General features: G+C 36.2%; 2 protein-coding genes across 3 annotated transcripts; one reads left to right on the forward strand and one right to left on the reverse strand.

The window, feature by feature from the left end:
• Positions 1-58: 58 nt before the first annotated feature.
• Positions 59-2,453, forward strand: LOC104593209 (RNA polymerase III subunit RPC82 family protein). Its single transcript, XM_010252970.3, has one exon. It carries the CDS (start codon positions 734-736, stop codon positions 2,327-2,329), a length of 1,596 nt encoding a protein of 531 aa, XP_010251272.1. The 5' UTR covers positions 59-733; the 3' UTR covers positions 2,330-2,453.
• Positions 2,454-5,475: 3,022 nt separating this feature from the next.
• LOC104593208 (E3 ubiquitin-protein ligase SIS3-like) lies at positions 5,476-12,857 on the reverse strand. Of its 2 annotated transcripts, none has more exons than XM_019197002.2 (10): positions 12,456-12,857; positions 12,334-12,372; positions 12,146-12,212; positions 11,965-12,038; positions 10,356-10,494; positions 10,166-10,258; positions 9,231-9,296; positions 8,468-8,587; positions 6,675-6,788; positions 5,476-6,127 (listed from the first exon to the last, which is right to left on the reverse strand). In XM_019197002.2, exons 1-10 carry the CDS (start codon positions 12,485-12,487, stop codon positions 5,720-5,722), a joined length of 1,152 nt encoding a protein of 383 aa, XP_019052547.1. In that variant the 5' UTR covers positions 12,488-12,857; the 3' UTR covers positions 5,476-5,719. The 2 variants fall into 2 exon arrangements, with proteins under 2 accessions (XP_019052547.1, XP_010251271.1); XM_010252969.3 differs by having other exon boundaries at positions 5,531-6,127; positions 12,511-12,856.
• Between the last annotated feature and the right edge of the window lie 4,605 nt (positions 12,858-17,462).

Here is a 17,462-nt window from a genome sequence, read left to right on the forward strand (position 1 = left end):
ATTGGAATATCTACTAAAAGAATATCACTATTTTGTCTTGTGATTGGAATTACATACAAATACAAGCGTAACTTACTAGTTACGTATAACGCGGAAGACAGTTTGCAACTTTGCACTTTGCAGTAGGGTTTCTAAGAGAAGATACAAAGGATACCCCGAGAAAGAGAGAGAGAGAGGGAGCCCACCAGTGTACATCCTCTCACCCCTCGTTGCCGCGGACAGGGGAGTGGAGAGATTGTTCTTCCTTCTTGTCCATCGGAATCGAGCATCAGAGTGAAGTTGCTTCAAGGCATCAACGGCTAGACTAGAGAAGTAGAGATGAATCCTCGCTGACATTATTGGTGGAAGAAACCATTGGACTTGTCTCCATCATTTACCTTGGGTTTTAGCGCCTAAAATATCAACCTCAACCTACACTGAAGACTTCTTTTCTCCAGTTCTTCAAGCGCGGCTCTATTAAGTTTCGAATCCCCTGCAATCGGTAAGATCTATAACCTAGCAGCATCAGTCTCAAACCTGGAAGGTTCTATTAGGGTAACTGTCACAAGCTTCGATTAGGAGCTTGACCTCTCAGAATCTTGCCCCATTGACCACTCCAAGTTCTTATTGGATTTAAGATCACTGTTCTTGTTGCCAACCACAACCAACGACAATAAGTGAAGGAGTCAAGGAGAGGAGGAAACTCCTAACTTGATTGCGAAGGAAAGGAGATAATAACCGTCCACAACACACAATGGCAACGCAGTACAGTATCAAGCTCGCTATTAGTCTGATTTCTTCTCACTTTGGTGATCTCGTTGCTAAAGTATGTGAGTGCCTCCTGCGAAAAGGATCCCTAACCTTAGCAGACATAACTCGATTCACCGAACTCCCTCAAGCTCAAGTCAAGAATTGCCTACTCGTCTTAATCCAACACAATTGTGTTCAGGCTTTTTCTATCCAGATTGAAGGTGGCGTTGGAGCTGCACCTAAGGTAATTACTCAGTACACTGCAATTTTTGATAACATTCTTCACAGAATGAGGTTCCCTAAATTCTTGACAATTGTATCTGAAGAACTGGACAAAGAGTGCGAAGAGATTCTTGAAGGTTTGTTTCAACATGGTCGACTTACTTTGGAACAAATTATATTGCGAGCAGTATCAAACCAAAATGAAGGAAATTCTACTGTTCAGGATGCTGTACGAGAAAGCTTTGTTAGAATTGTTAGTTCCCATTATGTGGAACGTTGTCCAGCTTCTGAGCCTTTTCTTGCCCCACCAGATGAAGAGGAAAATCCTACCAAAAAACGGGCCAAGAGTGCTAGGTTGGCTGAGGAAATAGAAACTTTAGAAAAACGAGCTATATCAGCCGCGGCTCCCTTAGAATCAGAAAGATTTGCAGTTATAACAGATACTGGAACTGATGTGAAATCTGGAGATAGATCAGGGAGCCGTTTTCTTGATACAGCAATTGGAGAAAAGCGCAAGCATGAGGCTTTGGAGATGGATCGAGAAACTATGGCTACAATTTGTGAGAAAGAAGTTCTTTGGCGTGCTAATTTTGAGGCATTTATACGTCGTTTAAGGCATAAGGCTTGTGTTGCAAATGTCAGAGCAAGGATGGATGATGGGGCTTGCACTGTCTTAAATGCAATGCTGGAGGCAACAAGAAATGCAGAGAGCAGAATTAAAACAGAGAATTCAGTTCCCTTGTCAATGGATGCTATTTTAGCAGAGGTGATGAAAAGTGAAGGAGGCCGTAGTATGACTGTAGAACGTGTTAGAGCTGCCCTTGGACAATTGGGCTGTCGCTCCAGTCCAAGAGGAGCAGAAGATTCTCACAGTGTTGATTTGAGGAACATTATTGAAATTGCTCAAAATGATGAAATGGAATCAATTGTTCTGAAAAGATACGGGAGGGATGCCTATAGGATTTTCAGGTTACTATCCAAGACTGGCCGCCTGGTTGAGACTGACAAGATTTCAGATATCACATTTGTAGACAAGAAGGAAGCACCCAAGATTCTTTATAATCTGTGGAAGGATAATTACTTGCATATGGAGAAACTAACTTCACAAGGATCCAAGCAATCGGACTTTTTGTTGTGGAAAGTGAACAGAAGCTCTCTTTGGAAACAAATTTTAGATGAAATGTGCCATGCTGCTTTAAATTTGAGTCAACGACTAGCTTACGAGTTTGAACAAGAACATGAGATTTTGCAACTGCCAAGGGAGAAAAGAGTTGGAGCTCAAGGGAAAAGATTTGAACGCATAAGAAAAGTTAAGGTAATTTTGGAATCATCCCTTATGAAGCTTGACGATGCTATCATGCTCTTCCATGACTTTTGAATGTGCAACTCATATCAATGTTAGCTTAGTTGTTTATTTTTTTTCACTTTGTGTAGAAAATTACAGGTATGCTTGATCTAACACTTTGAACTATGGAATACATAGAATTGATTTCATGTTTAAATCTAACCAAAGATTAACACCAAAAAAAGAACATGAAGATGATAATATCTTTTATTATATATGCCCACACTCCACAGAAATGGTTTTTTTAAATCCACTCAGAATTTCAGATCTGTTTCACCATGAACTACTTGTCTGCCAAAAAAAAATTAATAAATAACTGTTAACTTAGTCAATGACCTGATGACCTGACCAATTGAATCGTTGTTCTTTGAATCATTTGACCTGGTCAATGGATCATGGGTTAGACATTAATTTTCTTATCTTTTGTTTTTCATATTTGTTATTAGTTCATTAATTAAAAAAAAAAGATTTCACACCTTCGTCTAATATGATGAATATATAATATTATATATATGCTTACTTTTTCTACAAATTTTCCGTAGTTATCTATAATATTTTTTTCCTTTTACCCATTTTTATATTTATTATTTAATTGTGAATGCACCCTTGTGTACATTCTAACCAGTAACCACACGGTAGCACTGGCCAAGTGGCCAGAGCGTATGCCCAGTAAACTTCCCATCCCATTCACGTGCACCTGTCTGGAAGCAGAAATTTTCCCAATTGAACTGAATTAATTATTGGCCAAGAAAGGATCTAATAGTAGTATATTAGCTCTCAACCTATAATCAGTATGTTGATTATTTGGAAATGGGTTTGCTAGCCGGGTCGTTTAGTAAACTCTAACTCGAACATCGCAAGAAATCTTCCACTTGCAAGTTAGTCTGAAGCTCGAAAATCACTTGAGACACATTAGATTAGATATGTTCAAGCATCCCAAACCAGGAATGCAGTCGAAAAGGCCCGATTTTCAGAAATGTTTACTTAGTCAAGCTTACCCTACATGTGTTAATGTGTGTTGTAACCAATAATAATTGGGATTGTTTAAGCTTGTTTTGATGTGATTGATAACAAAAAAAAAATGATGTGAAATAGCTAAGATAACGTTAGTTCATACTTAAAAGAACGTCATTTCATATTCAATATAAAAACAATGTTCTATAAAATAACTTGAGATGAAAAAGTTTGAATGTCTGTTACTAGTTGGGTAGTAAAACTCCTATACAAGATGGTGCATGGACTGAGGTGGACAAGAGATTAATATGTGCCTGATCCAAAGGGTCCTCTACCTGATGGACAATCTGAATTGGCCAATGGTTTGTCCTTGCGACAAACAGGTGGACTCATGTCCCACGTAGGGATGCAAACAGATTGGATTGGATCCGATCCAAATCAGGATATATCTGAATCCGATCCGATACTGTTAAGAGCCGATCTGATTCGATTGGATCTCACAAGTATTGTTTTGAATTCGAATCCAATGAAGAAGTTGGATTTTTGGATATGATCCAATCTGATTTAGATTTCTTAAAAATTAATAAATTATTAAAAGAAAAATAAAATATAATAATTTAGAAAAATAAAAACAAAAACAAAAAATACAAGTATCTTTTCAACTATTTTTAACATATATATACATATTTTTATAAAAAAAATAATTAATATAACAAATTTACAAAAATGCAATATAAATAATATATTTATAAATAAATAAATAGCATATATATCAGATCGAATAGGGGTGATTTGAATCTGATCGGATTGGATTCGAATCCAATCAAAAAGTTGGATATTTCTGATCTGGTCCGATCCGATTTGTTTTCTTTAAATTTTATAAATTATTAAAAGAAAAATAAGATATACCAATTTAAATAAAGAAAAACAAAAAATACAAGTTTTTTAATTATTTTCATCATATATATACATGTTTTTATAAAAAATAAATAATATAACAAATTTACAAAAATACAATATAAATAAATAAATAAGATATATATGTATTATATGTTTATATAAATAAATATATAACATATATATTGGATAGAGGGTAATCCAAATTCGGTCCGATTTCTGATTGGATCCTATTATCCGATCCAAAGATCCAAACTAAGGTGATCTGAACTTGACCAAATAGGATCGGATTAAATCATGATCCGATTCATTTGCACCCCTACAAGAGAGATCCAAATCCGACAAAATAGAATTGGATCTCGAATCCCGATCCATTTGCACCTCTAGTCCCACCCTCGTATAATAATCCACCATTTAAAATGCCCCAAAACCATATATTGGATTTTAACTATTTAATTATCCTAATATGTTTAGGAGATTGAAGAAAATAACTATTTAACATTCTCAAATGTCCCTGATAACATTAACACTAGTAATAATTGTCTCAAGAAAGGTTCAAAATTTTGTCACCTATCAACCGATATATATTGTATTGGTAGATCACTGACGCAAAATACAGGTGTTTCGGGCATTAGACCTATTTCAGTGGGTAGACAGACGTAAAACCTACCCCCTGACCTATTTTTGAAAAACAAAACAAAAAAAAAGGTAAGCAGATGATACTACTGATACACCCCTTGCACCTTATCAGGATATATATTAATGCTTTGAACCTTGGTCTCAACTCAAGGGAAGTTGATAAACCGAATATAACCCAGGCAAGCAGGAGTTCCAAAGACTTTCTACTGTTGGAGTGAACATGGATTGACCATGGATGAATTGTTTCCGTTTGAAGAATGTTTATGTTCTCAATTATATTTTTTCAATCTGAATCCTAATGCTCAGCTTGGCAAGAGTACAAATACAAATATTTACAGTGCAAAACATGTATTTTGTATTTCTAAACCTTGTTTCTTGATGCCTCCTATATTAGAAACAAGTGGTTCAAAACTGTAAAACCAACACATTTGTATATCACATAATATGATAATAGCAGCACATCATGAAAAACTTGGGGGTATCATTGTAATATGCCAAAATGCATACATATATAGTCAGTTGGGGTCTTAATTGGTTTGGAATAAATAACCAAACCAATTCCAATACACTTATTAGGAAATGCATTATGAGCCCCAGACCCTATGTAATTATGTCAGCTCTTCAATGGGTCTGCACATCCCATCGAGGCATTGACAGGCCTAAGAAGAAGAAAATCCTGGCTCGGCCTATTACAACTTCAGATTAAACTCCATCCATTAGTTCAAATGAAAACCATATAAAAGGTGTCCACAAACAAAAGTATAAATTCATCATAGCTCAAGCTCGGTTTTGAGGAACAAAAGGCGCAACTCTTTTACTCAATATCAAGGGTCAGTACAACATTAGCATATGATTGGCAAAACTTTCTTTAAATTTTCTTTGTGGGCCTGACTTTAGAACCCAGAAAACACAAGGCTGTATTGAAAGGAGGATTTAAAAGTGAGGTTGGGGTGAATGAACAGTGCATTCCATTGATGGTTCTGGGCCAGCTGGGACCTCTGTGCTAGAAGGATCCTGAATTACCACTGATAGTGCTCCATTTTCAGCACCTTCCAAGGCAATGGTATCACTGCCTGCCACAGCATTCTCTGTGCGGATTGGGCGCAAAAGGCCCTGCAACCTCAGTAGATAGCTCTGGCCAGGAGGCTGAGCTCGCATATAGCGTGTTGTAGTCACAACACTAGCAGAGGCATGACCAGAATCAGGACGAAGGTTGGATAGAGCACTGAGATCAAGGTTAGGGAAGACAGAGCAACGGCAGCGCGGGCACTTCACATTCAACCGAAGCCACTCGTCAATGCATTCCACATGGAAATTGTGCGCACAAGGGAGTCCACGAACCTGCAACATTTCTATTTAAGGGACTTGGAGCTCAAGAGTCTTAATGTTCTAGAAGGAAGTTTGGTGTCAACAAAATCCAGGTATTACAGTCATGTCCTTTTCTACAATTTACAAAATGGTGTCATCGTATGATGCAACCCAAAAAAACAGCATTTTTATGGTAGAAAGCATGAAAAAGACTGCTTTAATGGTCCAGCGATACAAAAGTTGGTTAGAGAATTCTTGATGAATAGTTTTTTGCTTCTGCAAAAGGATCACCTATTGGATGGACCAGATCAACAAAAATGTCCACCATGGTTATTGCAGATATTAAGGAACAATCCAAATCAGAAAACACATGGTGCGTTAAACTATATTGCTGCACAGAAAAAACCATCTCTATTGTTGAAGAAAAGAAAACAAAAAAAATGAGAAGATTTTGTTCCAGATGATTCATCGGAATATTCTCAAAATATAAAAACAACGAGATGTTGAATCATATGTTACAATCTCCATGGTATGGATGAGAGGTCATATGGATGATGATAGTATAAAAAGGAATATTTACCTCATTCCCAACACGGAACTCTTCAAGGCAGATGGGACATTCACTGCAATCAGTTGGGACAGCCTTTAGCCTGAACTTGGGCAGTTCCTGAATGAGTGCCTCCACTGCTTCTCTCTGTGGAATCAACAATAACAACCACAGACTCAGAATTGGCAATAAAAACAAATACAAATTTGGAACAAGAATTTAGGGCATCTTGAAGGTAGGGCATCTTGTCAGAGTATTGTTTGCACTACATGAGAAGCTTAGGGCACACAATCTTGTCTCATGATTGACTAGCGATAAACATCAATTAGACAGATCAACCTGAACCAATCAAGCCAAGCTCAGACAAACTTTGGCATGTTATGGCTTGGCTCGACTAAAATACTACTAGGTTCAAGTTCGATTCGAACTCTATTTTCCGGTTTGAGCTCAATTCTATTAAATATTCAATGAGCTCAAGTTCAGCTCGAAAATGAATATATTTTATGTGAAAATATATTTTACATAAAAATATTTTCTCATAATATCTATTATAAAAATATATTTTTAAGTCTATAATATATATTAGTATCAATCTTAATTGAGCCAGGTTCATGAGCTCTCAAGCCGAACTTTTTATTGGTCGAGCGCAAGTTTGAATAACTAATCGAGCTTACCTTGAGATTTGAACTTGATTATAATCAAACTCGAATCAAGTCTAATCGAACTTGAGCCTGAACTATTCGATTAGAACTCAATTCAATTGCAACCCTACCCTATTATAAAGGATGTGGAACAGGCCCTTGTTCTAAAAGGTAAATTCTAGGCCTCATTAGTGAGAGGATAACAATCAGAGTATCAGACTAGGATCAGGTCCATAAGGACCCAATCTGACGATGTAATATACTAATATCTTCAAAGAATATACCACTAGGGCTGCCAATGGGTCGGGTATGACCTGATGGACCCAAACTGATTGGACCGGTTCTAGTTCCAGGTCCTGATATAGTGTCCCAATTATTATCGGTTCGGAACTGGTTCCACCCAGTCCCAAACCGATTCAGACCTGACCCAAGATATATACATACAATATATAATATATTAAATAAAATATATATAATATATATAATGTATATAATATTTAGTATATATGTATATATTATTTATTATAATCAGGTCTGTCGGGCCAGACCCGATTGTCCTGAGAACCGATCCGTTCAGTTCTGGGTCTAAAGATTACAGACCTTATCGGATCAGGTTCGGTTCCGGGTCCACAATATTTCATGTCTGGTCGGTTCTGGTTCTAGCTGGTTCCAAACCAGACCCAACCCGTTGACAGCCCTATGTACCGTAGCTATTCGAGCCGGCTCGCGAGCCTCATGACATGAGCTGAGCTTTATTAGGCTTGAGCTCGGCTCGTGGCCACCCCTAGGCAACATCCTCTTCAATCTCTCCCTTGTTATGAACTGTCAAACCAAAATCAGGACAGACCCAATAAGTCCCATTAATAATAGGACTGATTCTGGGCTGGTTACTCACAGACCCTATAGGGTCATAGTTGGGATTGGATCCACCAATTTCCGTATAAGGTTAGGACCGTGTCTACCTCGATGTAACCCAGACCCAACACATTGACAGGTCTAAATTGTGATGCATAAAGATGTTTGTTGGAAGCCACTATATCAGATTTAGCTCTGCCAGTATCAAAATGAGTTTCTGCAATAATTTGAAATCAGAGCCATTATGCTTTAAGCTTGAAATCAGCAGCACATAAAGTCTGGTAATAACTACCACACCCAAAGTGATAACCATGGAAAAAAACAACATGCCTGAGGTGCAGTTAAGTAAAGTCCAGGATGATATGCAGCAGTGTCTTGGCCCATCCCTCTCATCTCTTGACCAGCAGCTTCAAATGCCCAATCAGGTACTCGGATCATGTCAACCAAAACCTTAAATGAGGAATGAAATTTCAATATAGTAATTTAAGCAAATAAATAAGAAGAAAGGACTAATGATCATTCTGTGATAGTTAAAATCAAATAAAGGTGTTTAAGTCTGGTATTCATCAAGTTGAAATTTAATTATGACAGTGCATCTGGAGAGGAGCACCTTGCATGGATGTTCTGTATCATGTAGAATGCAAAAAATATGGTTATTAGAAGACCTTGATTGACCAGTTACTCAACTTTTAAGATGGCCCACAATACCAAGGGAAACTTTAACTTAAATCAAAAGTGATGAATTTGGTGGCAGATGATTTGCTAATTCTGGAATTCTTGGTATGGTGATAGCTCCTTTGATACTTAGTTCTTCTTTCTTTGGAAGGGAGTTCTGATTTCCTTAAATTTTTTACACAGTTGCACACCCTCATTTATACATCATCTTTCTCACATTAATGCTACGCAATCTTTTTACCTTTTCCAAGGAGATATCTTGTAGGGGGTGTGCAACTTGGATGGAATTGGATTGACATCTATTAAATTTTGAAAGGGCATGAGACCAACTCAATGCAGTTGAAATTCTTCAATCAGGACAAAGTTCACTCTCCTTATAAGTAATTAAGAATCCAAACCAGGGAATTTGAAACCTTACACCATATTCTGAAATTGGAATTCCTTGTTGAGCACGTTGCAAGTGTGCCTGCCTTCGGGTCAGCCACTGCAAAATAAAATCAAACATTAGATTCCCACTAATTTTTCCTCCTCCATGATGCATGGGCTAAATCAGCTTCTTCTCATCATCATGCAAGTCTCATTAAAAAGAAAAAGAAGAGTAAATGGACTTTCAAGAGAAATAACCTACTAAGCATAGTCTATTCAGTACTTTTTTTTTATAAATCTATTCAGTACTTGTTTCTAAATAAGAATATTCTTATTTTTAGTATTTCTTAATTTTTTTTATTTTTAGCTTTCAGAACTTCATTAAATGTATAGAAAAATGAATATTTACAAGTATACAAAGTATTCCACAGAAGTTCAGGATGGCATCTGCCACAAAACCCAATTTGTTGTTATTTACATGCTTTCATACATGCAAATTGCCTCAAAACAGCTTCACTCTGCTCACCCCTTTCTGGCTAGCACATCAGCCAAACTATTTGCTGATCTTTGAATCCCAGAGAGAAGGGTTCCCATCTCCCTTGCAAGGCATCTAATCTCCCTCATAATGTGTCAATATTGCCATTGTCCTTCACTATTCTTTTTTATCCAGCCTATCACCACCTTTGAGTCCCCTTTTGTGAACTATTAGGTTTTTAATCCATCCATAATCTCCTAATCATGTAAGATGACATTGTGCATGTATATTTCCATTCAAGCAAGGGTATGTCACCACTAAAATTGAGAATATTTTTTAGCATATAGACATCAAACAAATTCCTTTCAATGGATAATTGTCTACAAATTTCAGTATTTGTTTTCATTGATATTGATAACAAAATGTTTTTTTATGTAGTACCAGAAAGATATAGGATTTGGTATAAGAATTTCTTTGAGTAAACATCAGCAGACAGAGAAGGGAGAACTAACCTTTCCAGTGGACATGCAAGCAATGCAGATGAGTCCACAGTAGCTGAAAAGCAACCATATAAGAAAACCCCATTTTTGGCCTTCTTCAGGCAACTGCAAGCATTTAAAAGAAATGGTTAATATAAAAGAAAAAAAAAATCACATGAGAATTATTTTCTCCCAGAAATAGGTACATAAATCGGTAACTTACACAGCTTCTTGCGCTTGTGAACCACAGAGTCCCAATCACAGTCCAAGCCCAAAGAAAAGGATAAAGCAACAGGGAAAGAATCGAAAGAACCACAATCCTTCCACAGAAGCGAGCATATCTTTGCTGCCAGCCAAAATCCCTGCATTATGTAAAACAGAGGAAGGAAGAAGGAACAATCTTATTATATGTAATCCAGGCTTAATACATATTATAGAAACAAATATGTTTATTGTGTGTGTGTGTGTATCTGGCTGACTAACTGACTACCTTGGAAAAACAGCAACAGCACCCTAGAAGATTTTTAAGTTTAATCAACTCTACTATTGTTTTTTAAGTGTTCATTTATCTTTTTTTTTGACAAAAAAGAGGAACTATTAACTTTTTTATAACTTGCTAAAGTTTTTTTTATTAATATTATAACTTGTTAAATTTTGTGATGCAGACAGAGTTTGGAACTCTGTCTTTATCCAACAACTTTTTAATCATTAACCATTCTTGCCCATCAGAAAATAAAATAAAATAACGTATCTACATATATAGGAAGGCCTAATTATCAGTGCCAACGGAACAAGATCAGTCAACAATACAGAAATTTTGCTGGTAAACAAATTATATTCGCAGATAAAACTTCATGGAGATTCTCCATACTGACTCTTGTCACCCAAAACGATATCAAAAAAAGGTTCCAGACTCGTACAGGGCAAATTAAAACAGCAATTGCAGAAACGTGGAGGACAGCAATGTTGAGCAGGAATAGAGGTTGAAGCTTCGCATATCTATCACAGGCAATCAGGTGGTAGATTTCACTACTAATCAAGGGCATAGGATTCAAGAAAGTCGGGAGGAGATAGGACCCAACCTCAACCTTTAACCAAATCTCAGTTAATAACCAGGGATGCACTACCCCCAGGTTTGATAGCAACTTCTTTCCTTCTTTATCCAAAAGAAAAAAATGGAGGTTGTGCCCACCTGAACCCCACACCCCCACCCATCTTCCTACATCAATCCTCAGTCATAGTCTTGCAATGGACTCAAGAAAGAAATGTTCATCCAGACAATAGAGCCATCTGGAATAAAAACCTTGCAATTATCACTTTTATCTTCCTACATCAATCCTCAGCTAGCTGCAAATTGCTTCACCTGGAATAAAAACCTTGCAATTATCACTTCACTAACAGTTGGAAAGTCACTCAAAATTTTGAATGGCATAAAAGCAGTGCCATGCTAAACAAAATAACAGCATCCCCTTCAGGGGAATCTCTATTTCCCTCAGACGAAATCCTTTCCTAAGCTATGAGTTCGTCCATAGTCAATGCACATTTATCATATAAAACATGTTATTTCTTGGCACATGAAACACCTTATGATGCACAATCCAACTCATGCTTTATATGGCACATGAAACACCTCCATGTGCACGTTATTTTTTGTTCACTTTTATCTAATTCCCTGCTGGTTGGTGAAATAGCATTCAGATGAAATCATTACAAATAAATAAATGAAAGGCGTTAACTACAATATCACTAAAGACATTGGATATTGACCAATACACTTATCGTGTCTCAAACTTCATAACCAACTTGTAAGGAGTTTAAGTTAGGATCCTTACAAACCCATTCCAGCGGCAAGGCCATTGTCTACGAACATCAACAACCGGAATACAAAGACAGTCGTATAGTCAACCTAACGCAATGGACAAAGAAAGGTAGCGGAACAGTTTTCTTCTACGACACAAATGTACAAACTTGAAAATAATGGTAAAGATGTCTTGTTTAATAAAGGAAGCTTACCACAATCCATATATGCAACGGGTATGTACAAAGATGATAACGCTTCCAATTAATAGAAACAATGATTCTAGCAGTCAATTTGTCAAAGACTACAACAAAACTTAAGGAGATCTACTTCAAATTACAAGTCGCAGAAAGTCAAGACTTCCCGTAACATGAAAAATTACTGGAACTACTATCAAGGATACACACTTGTCGCGAGCATTGACAAGAAAAACCCATCGTACCTGCAAAAGGAAAACCAACATTGGACATCAAGATAAAGCCCCATGTCAGAAGTGAAGAGGAATAACTTAAAAAAAAAAAATACTGGGAGATAATTTTGAGCAAATGGTTCTCCATTTCCAACAAATATTCGAACTTGCCACTTGAAATCGACGCCCCTCATAGCCATCAAATACGAACAACATCTAAATCCCTAACGCGCTTCAAGATATTGTAAATCAGAGGAACAAACCAAGCATTGAAGCATTCGAAAATCGTTTTCCACCAAAATCAATGCTTCATTTCAATAAAATCAAACAAACGTAGATAGATGGGCTCATAGAAAGATGAATATGAAAGAGAAGGATGAAGAAAGACAGCAGAAAATAAATAAATAAGAAATAAAAGACGATAAAATATTGGAGCGAAGGATTCTGTTCGGACTTCGGAGACAACGAGTAGACAAAGTGACTAGTAGATTGCTAACAGCGAAGTGAAGCAGAGAAGTCTTTTATACGAGTCGGGACTCGGAAGGTTGAAGCTTGAGGGCCCGTTCACCGTTACTTGACGGCGTTATGTCCGGCTCTGGACTTCTTTTTTACGAGCAAGAGTACGGCAGCAAGTGGAGACCACGTAAGATTAATTGCTGACGTGCTGGATTTTGAGCTCATTGAGTGGGGCTTATTAGGCTCGTTAATTAATGAGTACTCGAAAACGACCTATGCTTACCACGTGTCAACTTGTATTGCTTTACAGGAATGATCTAGTGTAAACAATCCTACTTATTATGATAAACGCAACTCAATCTCTTGTAAGCAATATGAATAGTCGTCGATTGTGCGTCAACTTGTATTTTCATCGTTCATTCATTATTTGACTAATGACTGTACGGAAAAGTGGGTGTACCGAACTGAAGCACGATCAGTGTTGTCAAACAGGGGATATGCTATCATTAATGCATCGAATTCGGATCCGATATAAGTCTGAAGTTAAGCATAGTTCGGCAAGAATATTAGTATGCTAGGAATCAGTGTTGTGAACATAGTTGGATTGACCTCAATCACACTTTGATTAGATGCAGAAACTTAGGTCGAATAATGTCATGTCAGGACTAAATGTCACAAAAGGAAATACACCACAAGATCTCCTGAAAGTAAAAACTCTGCATAAACTCTGAAATCATAACCATGGAACATTTTTCTTTGAATTAACATACATGTATGGAGACATTTTCAATGTACGTCTGAATATTGTGTAGACGGTGTTTTTTGTTTGGAAAAGATCTGGATTATAGAAAAATGTGATATTTGAGGAATTTTGATTTCATTATTATGCCTTTTTTGTCATCATAATCAAACCAATACCATGAAAACTTGTAACCAATGAATCGGATCATAAAAGTGGTAACCAATGAGGTTGTTGATGTAGCGCAATCCGGCTGTTCTTTACAGGAGATGATTTGGCTACCAACAACGATGGGCTCGATGAACTTGCAAGAGATGAACCAGAGAACCCGGGATTGTTTATCCAGCGGGGTTTTTTTTATGCTTAAGTTAGCACTTAGTTTGCGAGCTGAAAATGATATTAGATTGTGAGAGAGCTAGAGAGCAGAGGTTACGTCTCTCTCCACCCCTAGGGGGTGAGGGCTTTATATACCGAAGACCTCGCGGGTTTGGTGGAGTAATTCCTGGATCCCCGCTGTGATAGGATCTGTTTCCATGTTAGTTGGGGATAATGCCACCAACCGGTAAGGTTGCCATTTCCGCCTTAATCGGGGAGTGGGTGAAATCCTAACCGTTACAAGGCATGATCCCACAAGACATGGGGTACGGTGATGAGATCTCCGAGGTTTCCATGCGGTGGTCGGTCAGCATTGCTTGAGCTCGTGCTCTTTAGATCCGACCTGATACGAATGCCGAAGTGCCTTGGGACCGAGGTGGTCCTGATGTGACCTTGCACCGAGGTATACTCGTCCCGAGGTAGAATTGTCCCAAGGTGGTCTGGTTATCCGAGCTTGATCCGTTGCGGACTTATCGTGTCAGGCTGAGCTGCTATCCTACTAGTTAGGTCGCTAGTTCGGCATAAAGGTTGGTCACTAGGCCAGTGCCTGTGCTAGGTCGTCAGTTCGGGATACCATCATCTTGGCTAAGTTGTTGCCTAAGTGATTCTAGGTGTCACCCAGTTGTTCCAAGGTGTCATGTGTCACAATATCATTGGAGGGTCAAATTCGCCCTCATCAGTTGTATTTATCAAAATTCACAAAGGTGTTTTCATTGGTCCAACCTATTTTGAGTATCGTGTCTTTCTTTCTGGTATCATAGATTTAATTTCCTCCTTTTTAATTTACAATTTGACAATAAACTTATATATTTCTTAAATAATATATTTGTAACATCTTTGTCTTATTATGATATTATCTATTTAATTCTATACTATAACATCCTACTCAATTATTACCTTGTTATGAATTACCAAATTATGGTATTAGAAAAAAAATGTTACATTGAGTTATATCTTGATTATCAATCTTAAACAACATGTACCCTAATTTACACTTCTACTTATTATTTTTATTGTTGTTGATGCTTCTAACGTATTTGTCCATAAATTTAAATGTGCATCTAATCATTTATTAGTTTCATCAAATTATAACAATATTATTAACGGGCAACATGCACAATGGGCCCTCCTATTTGTGTACCGATCAATTCGTCTATGATCAACACAAATAAATAAGCACTAAGTGCTGAACAACCAAACTTGATTTCAAGTTCTCTTTTAGCCTACATTCATAACATGTCATATACATGAAACTTCAAAACAGTGCAACACCATTCATTTCTATTTAGTGCCACATCCACTGTTAAGTTGTTGACACTTAAATCATTTAATGCAACTTCAACCCTTGGCTTTTTTCGCATACTCCCAACCCCTTCTAACCTCATTCAACTTGCAAATTAAAACAAAAAAAAAAAGTTCCAATTTTACTTCACTCTTTTAAAAGTTCAATTCAAATAGTGATTCAACTACCGTAAGCTATAGATCGTCCAAGTTGGAATAAGTTGATCATCTAATATTGAAAAAGTCAACCTACAAAGAAATTAAAGGGGTGGACAAAGAGGAAGGTGCACATGAGGTTCACTAAGAGCTTGTAGTTACGTGGGCTTGAACCCACATCTCTCCATATTTGGAATCATGTTGAGTGACCATCTTCATGCTAATGCCATGGTTAAACATCACGTCATTATTCATGTGACTGCAAAAATCTATATTATATAGAAAGACATGATTCGGAAGGGGTATGAATTTTATAAATAACCACCTGATTGATTATCAGTTTTTAAGATACGATTGATTGATAATGCGTGTGTTTTGTTTCGTGGGCATTTCGTGATAAACTATGCCATGTCATTGTCAAATCAGCATTTTTTCCATCATATTAATTTGTATGCATTGATATTCATGAAATTGGGTTTTGATTTATGTATGTACTAATTGTTGGGGGAAGTTTCTTTTTAATGTTTCCCCCAACGGTTGAGCGTTTATTCACTGATCCGCTGATGTGGTGCATAATAGTGCCTGATGATGCCTAATTGTCTATAAATAGTTTATCAAATACTTTTATCAATTTTGAAGACAAATCAAGTACAAATGTTTATTTAATAAACGAAAGCTACCAAATAATTGTCTAAAACTCACCATGAGTTTTCAACATTTATCTTAAAACTCATCACAACTTTTCAAAATGTTTAAAACTCATCATGTCACTAACTTGACATGAAACAGACTAACGGGTGTTAATATATTACCATTTTAACCTTCATAGAAAAAATAAAGTATATACAAAATAAATTAACGGGTGTTAATATATTACCATTTTAATATTTAGACATGAAAAAAGGAAAAAGTTCAAAAAAATATTTTTCAAATATAAAATACATAAAAACATAGAAATTACAAAAAATATAAAAATTATAAAAATTACAAACAAAATAAAAAATTATTTTTAAATTATAGAAACTATAGAAAATGAAAAAAAAGTAAAAAATAAAAAATTGTAGAAAAAACACAAAAAATTATAGAAAAACATAGAAATTGCAAATAAATAACAAAAAAAACAGGAAAGTTTATAGATTATAGAAAATAGAAAAATGTAAAAAAAAACATAAATTATAAACAATATTGAAAATCATAACAAAACACTAAAAAAAGCAAAAGAAAAAACAGGAAAATTAAAAACTGAAACAGACCATTTTTCCTCTAACTAACCATTCGAGGGTAATTTGGTCATGAAATTTGTTATTTATGCTAACATGGACACCTCTGTTAAGAAGCATTAACGGTGCATTAACAGAAGGTGAATTTTGGAAAATAAAAACTTACTAACATGGTGAATTTTAGACATTTTGAAAATCTGTGATGAGTTTAAGAAAAACTTTAAAAACTCATGGTAAGTTTTAGACAATTTCCGTTATTAAAACTGAATTGTACAGTAACCCTGTTTATGACCAAGCGTATGTATTAACTAAGGTTTATCAAAAAGCATTTAAATCTCCCTTATCAAAATAAGATACCCGTTATATTAATTTGACAGAATTATGAAATAAATGCAGTTTTATCCTTTGAGTTTTAAAATGAACTATTGAATGTGAGAAATCAGTACAAAAAGCATTGTAATTGGTGAATGTGAGAAATTTTAAAAATGAACCATTGAATGTGAGAAATCAGTACGTAAAAAGCATTGTAATCAGTACGAAAACACACATGCATGCTGCATGCATGACAACAAAAACAGGTAAATATGTAGCGTCAAATTTTCAATATCTTATTTAATTAGTTTTATACATGAGTATGCTCTGAAAGCGCCTGCGATTAAATAAATGAAAACCCATAAGTGAGACATGAAGTTTTGTGATGGATGGATGGAGCCTGTGAGATTAGTGATTTCAGTGAAGACCAAGGTTTGGAGGTATAGGAGATCGCTGTGCATGTCGGCATATGCTGTGGAAGTGGAAGCTAATTTCGTAAATGAGGAGTTTAGTGGCACAAGCGCAGTTGGTTTTGGGGTGGCAAGAAAGTGATGAAATCCCAGTTGCAACAATCGGTAGTGTTT

Source organism: Nelumbo nucifera, chromosome 3 (assembly GCF_055504915.1).
Source record: "Nelumbo nucifera cultivar China Antique chromosome 3, China Antique-T2T, whole genome shotgun sequence".
In the NCBI taxonomy this organism is placed as follows: Eukaryota; Viridiplantae; Streptophyta; class Magnoliopsida; order Proteales; family Nelumbonaceae; genus Nelumbo; species Nelumbo nucifera.

Coding starts and splice junctions, on each gene's coding strand:
- LOC104593208 (XM_019197002.2), bottom strand. CDS start 12,487: ATGGAGAACCATTTGCTCAAAATTATCTCCCA. Junction 12,039..12,145: donor CGTTGCATATATGGATTGTG/GTAAGCTTCCTT, acceptor CCATTGCGTTAG/GTTGACTATACGACTGTCTT. Junction 10,495..11,964: donor CTTGCCGCTGGAATGGGTTT/GTAAGGATCCTA, acceptor TACATAATGCAG/GGATTTTGGCTGGCAGCAAA.
- LOC104593209 (XM_010252970.3), top strand. CDS start 734: ATGGCAACGCAGTACAGTATCAAGCTCGCTATTAGTCTGATTTCTTCT.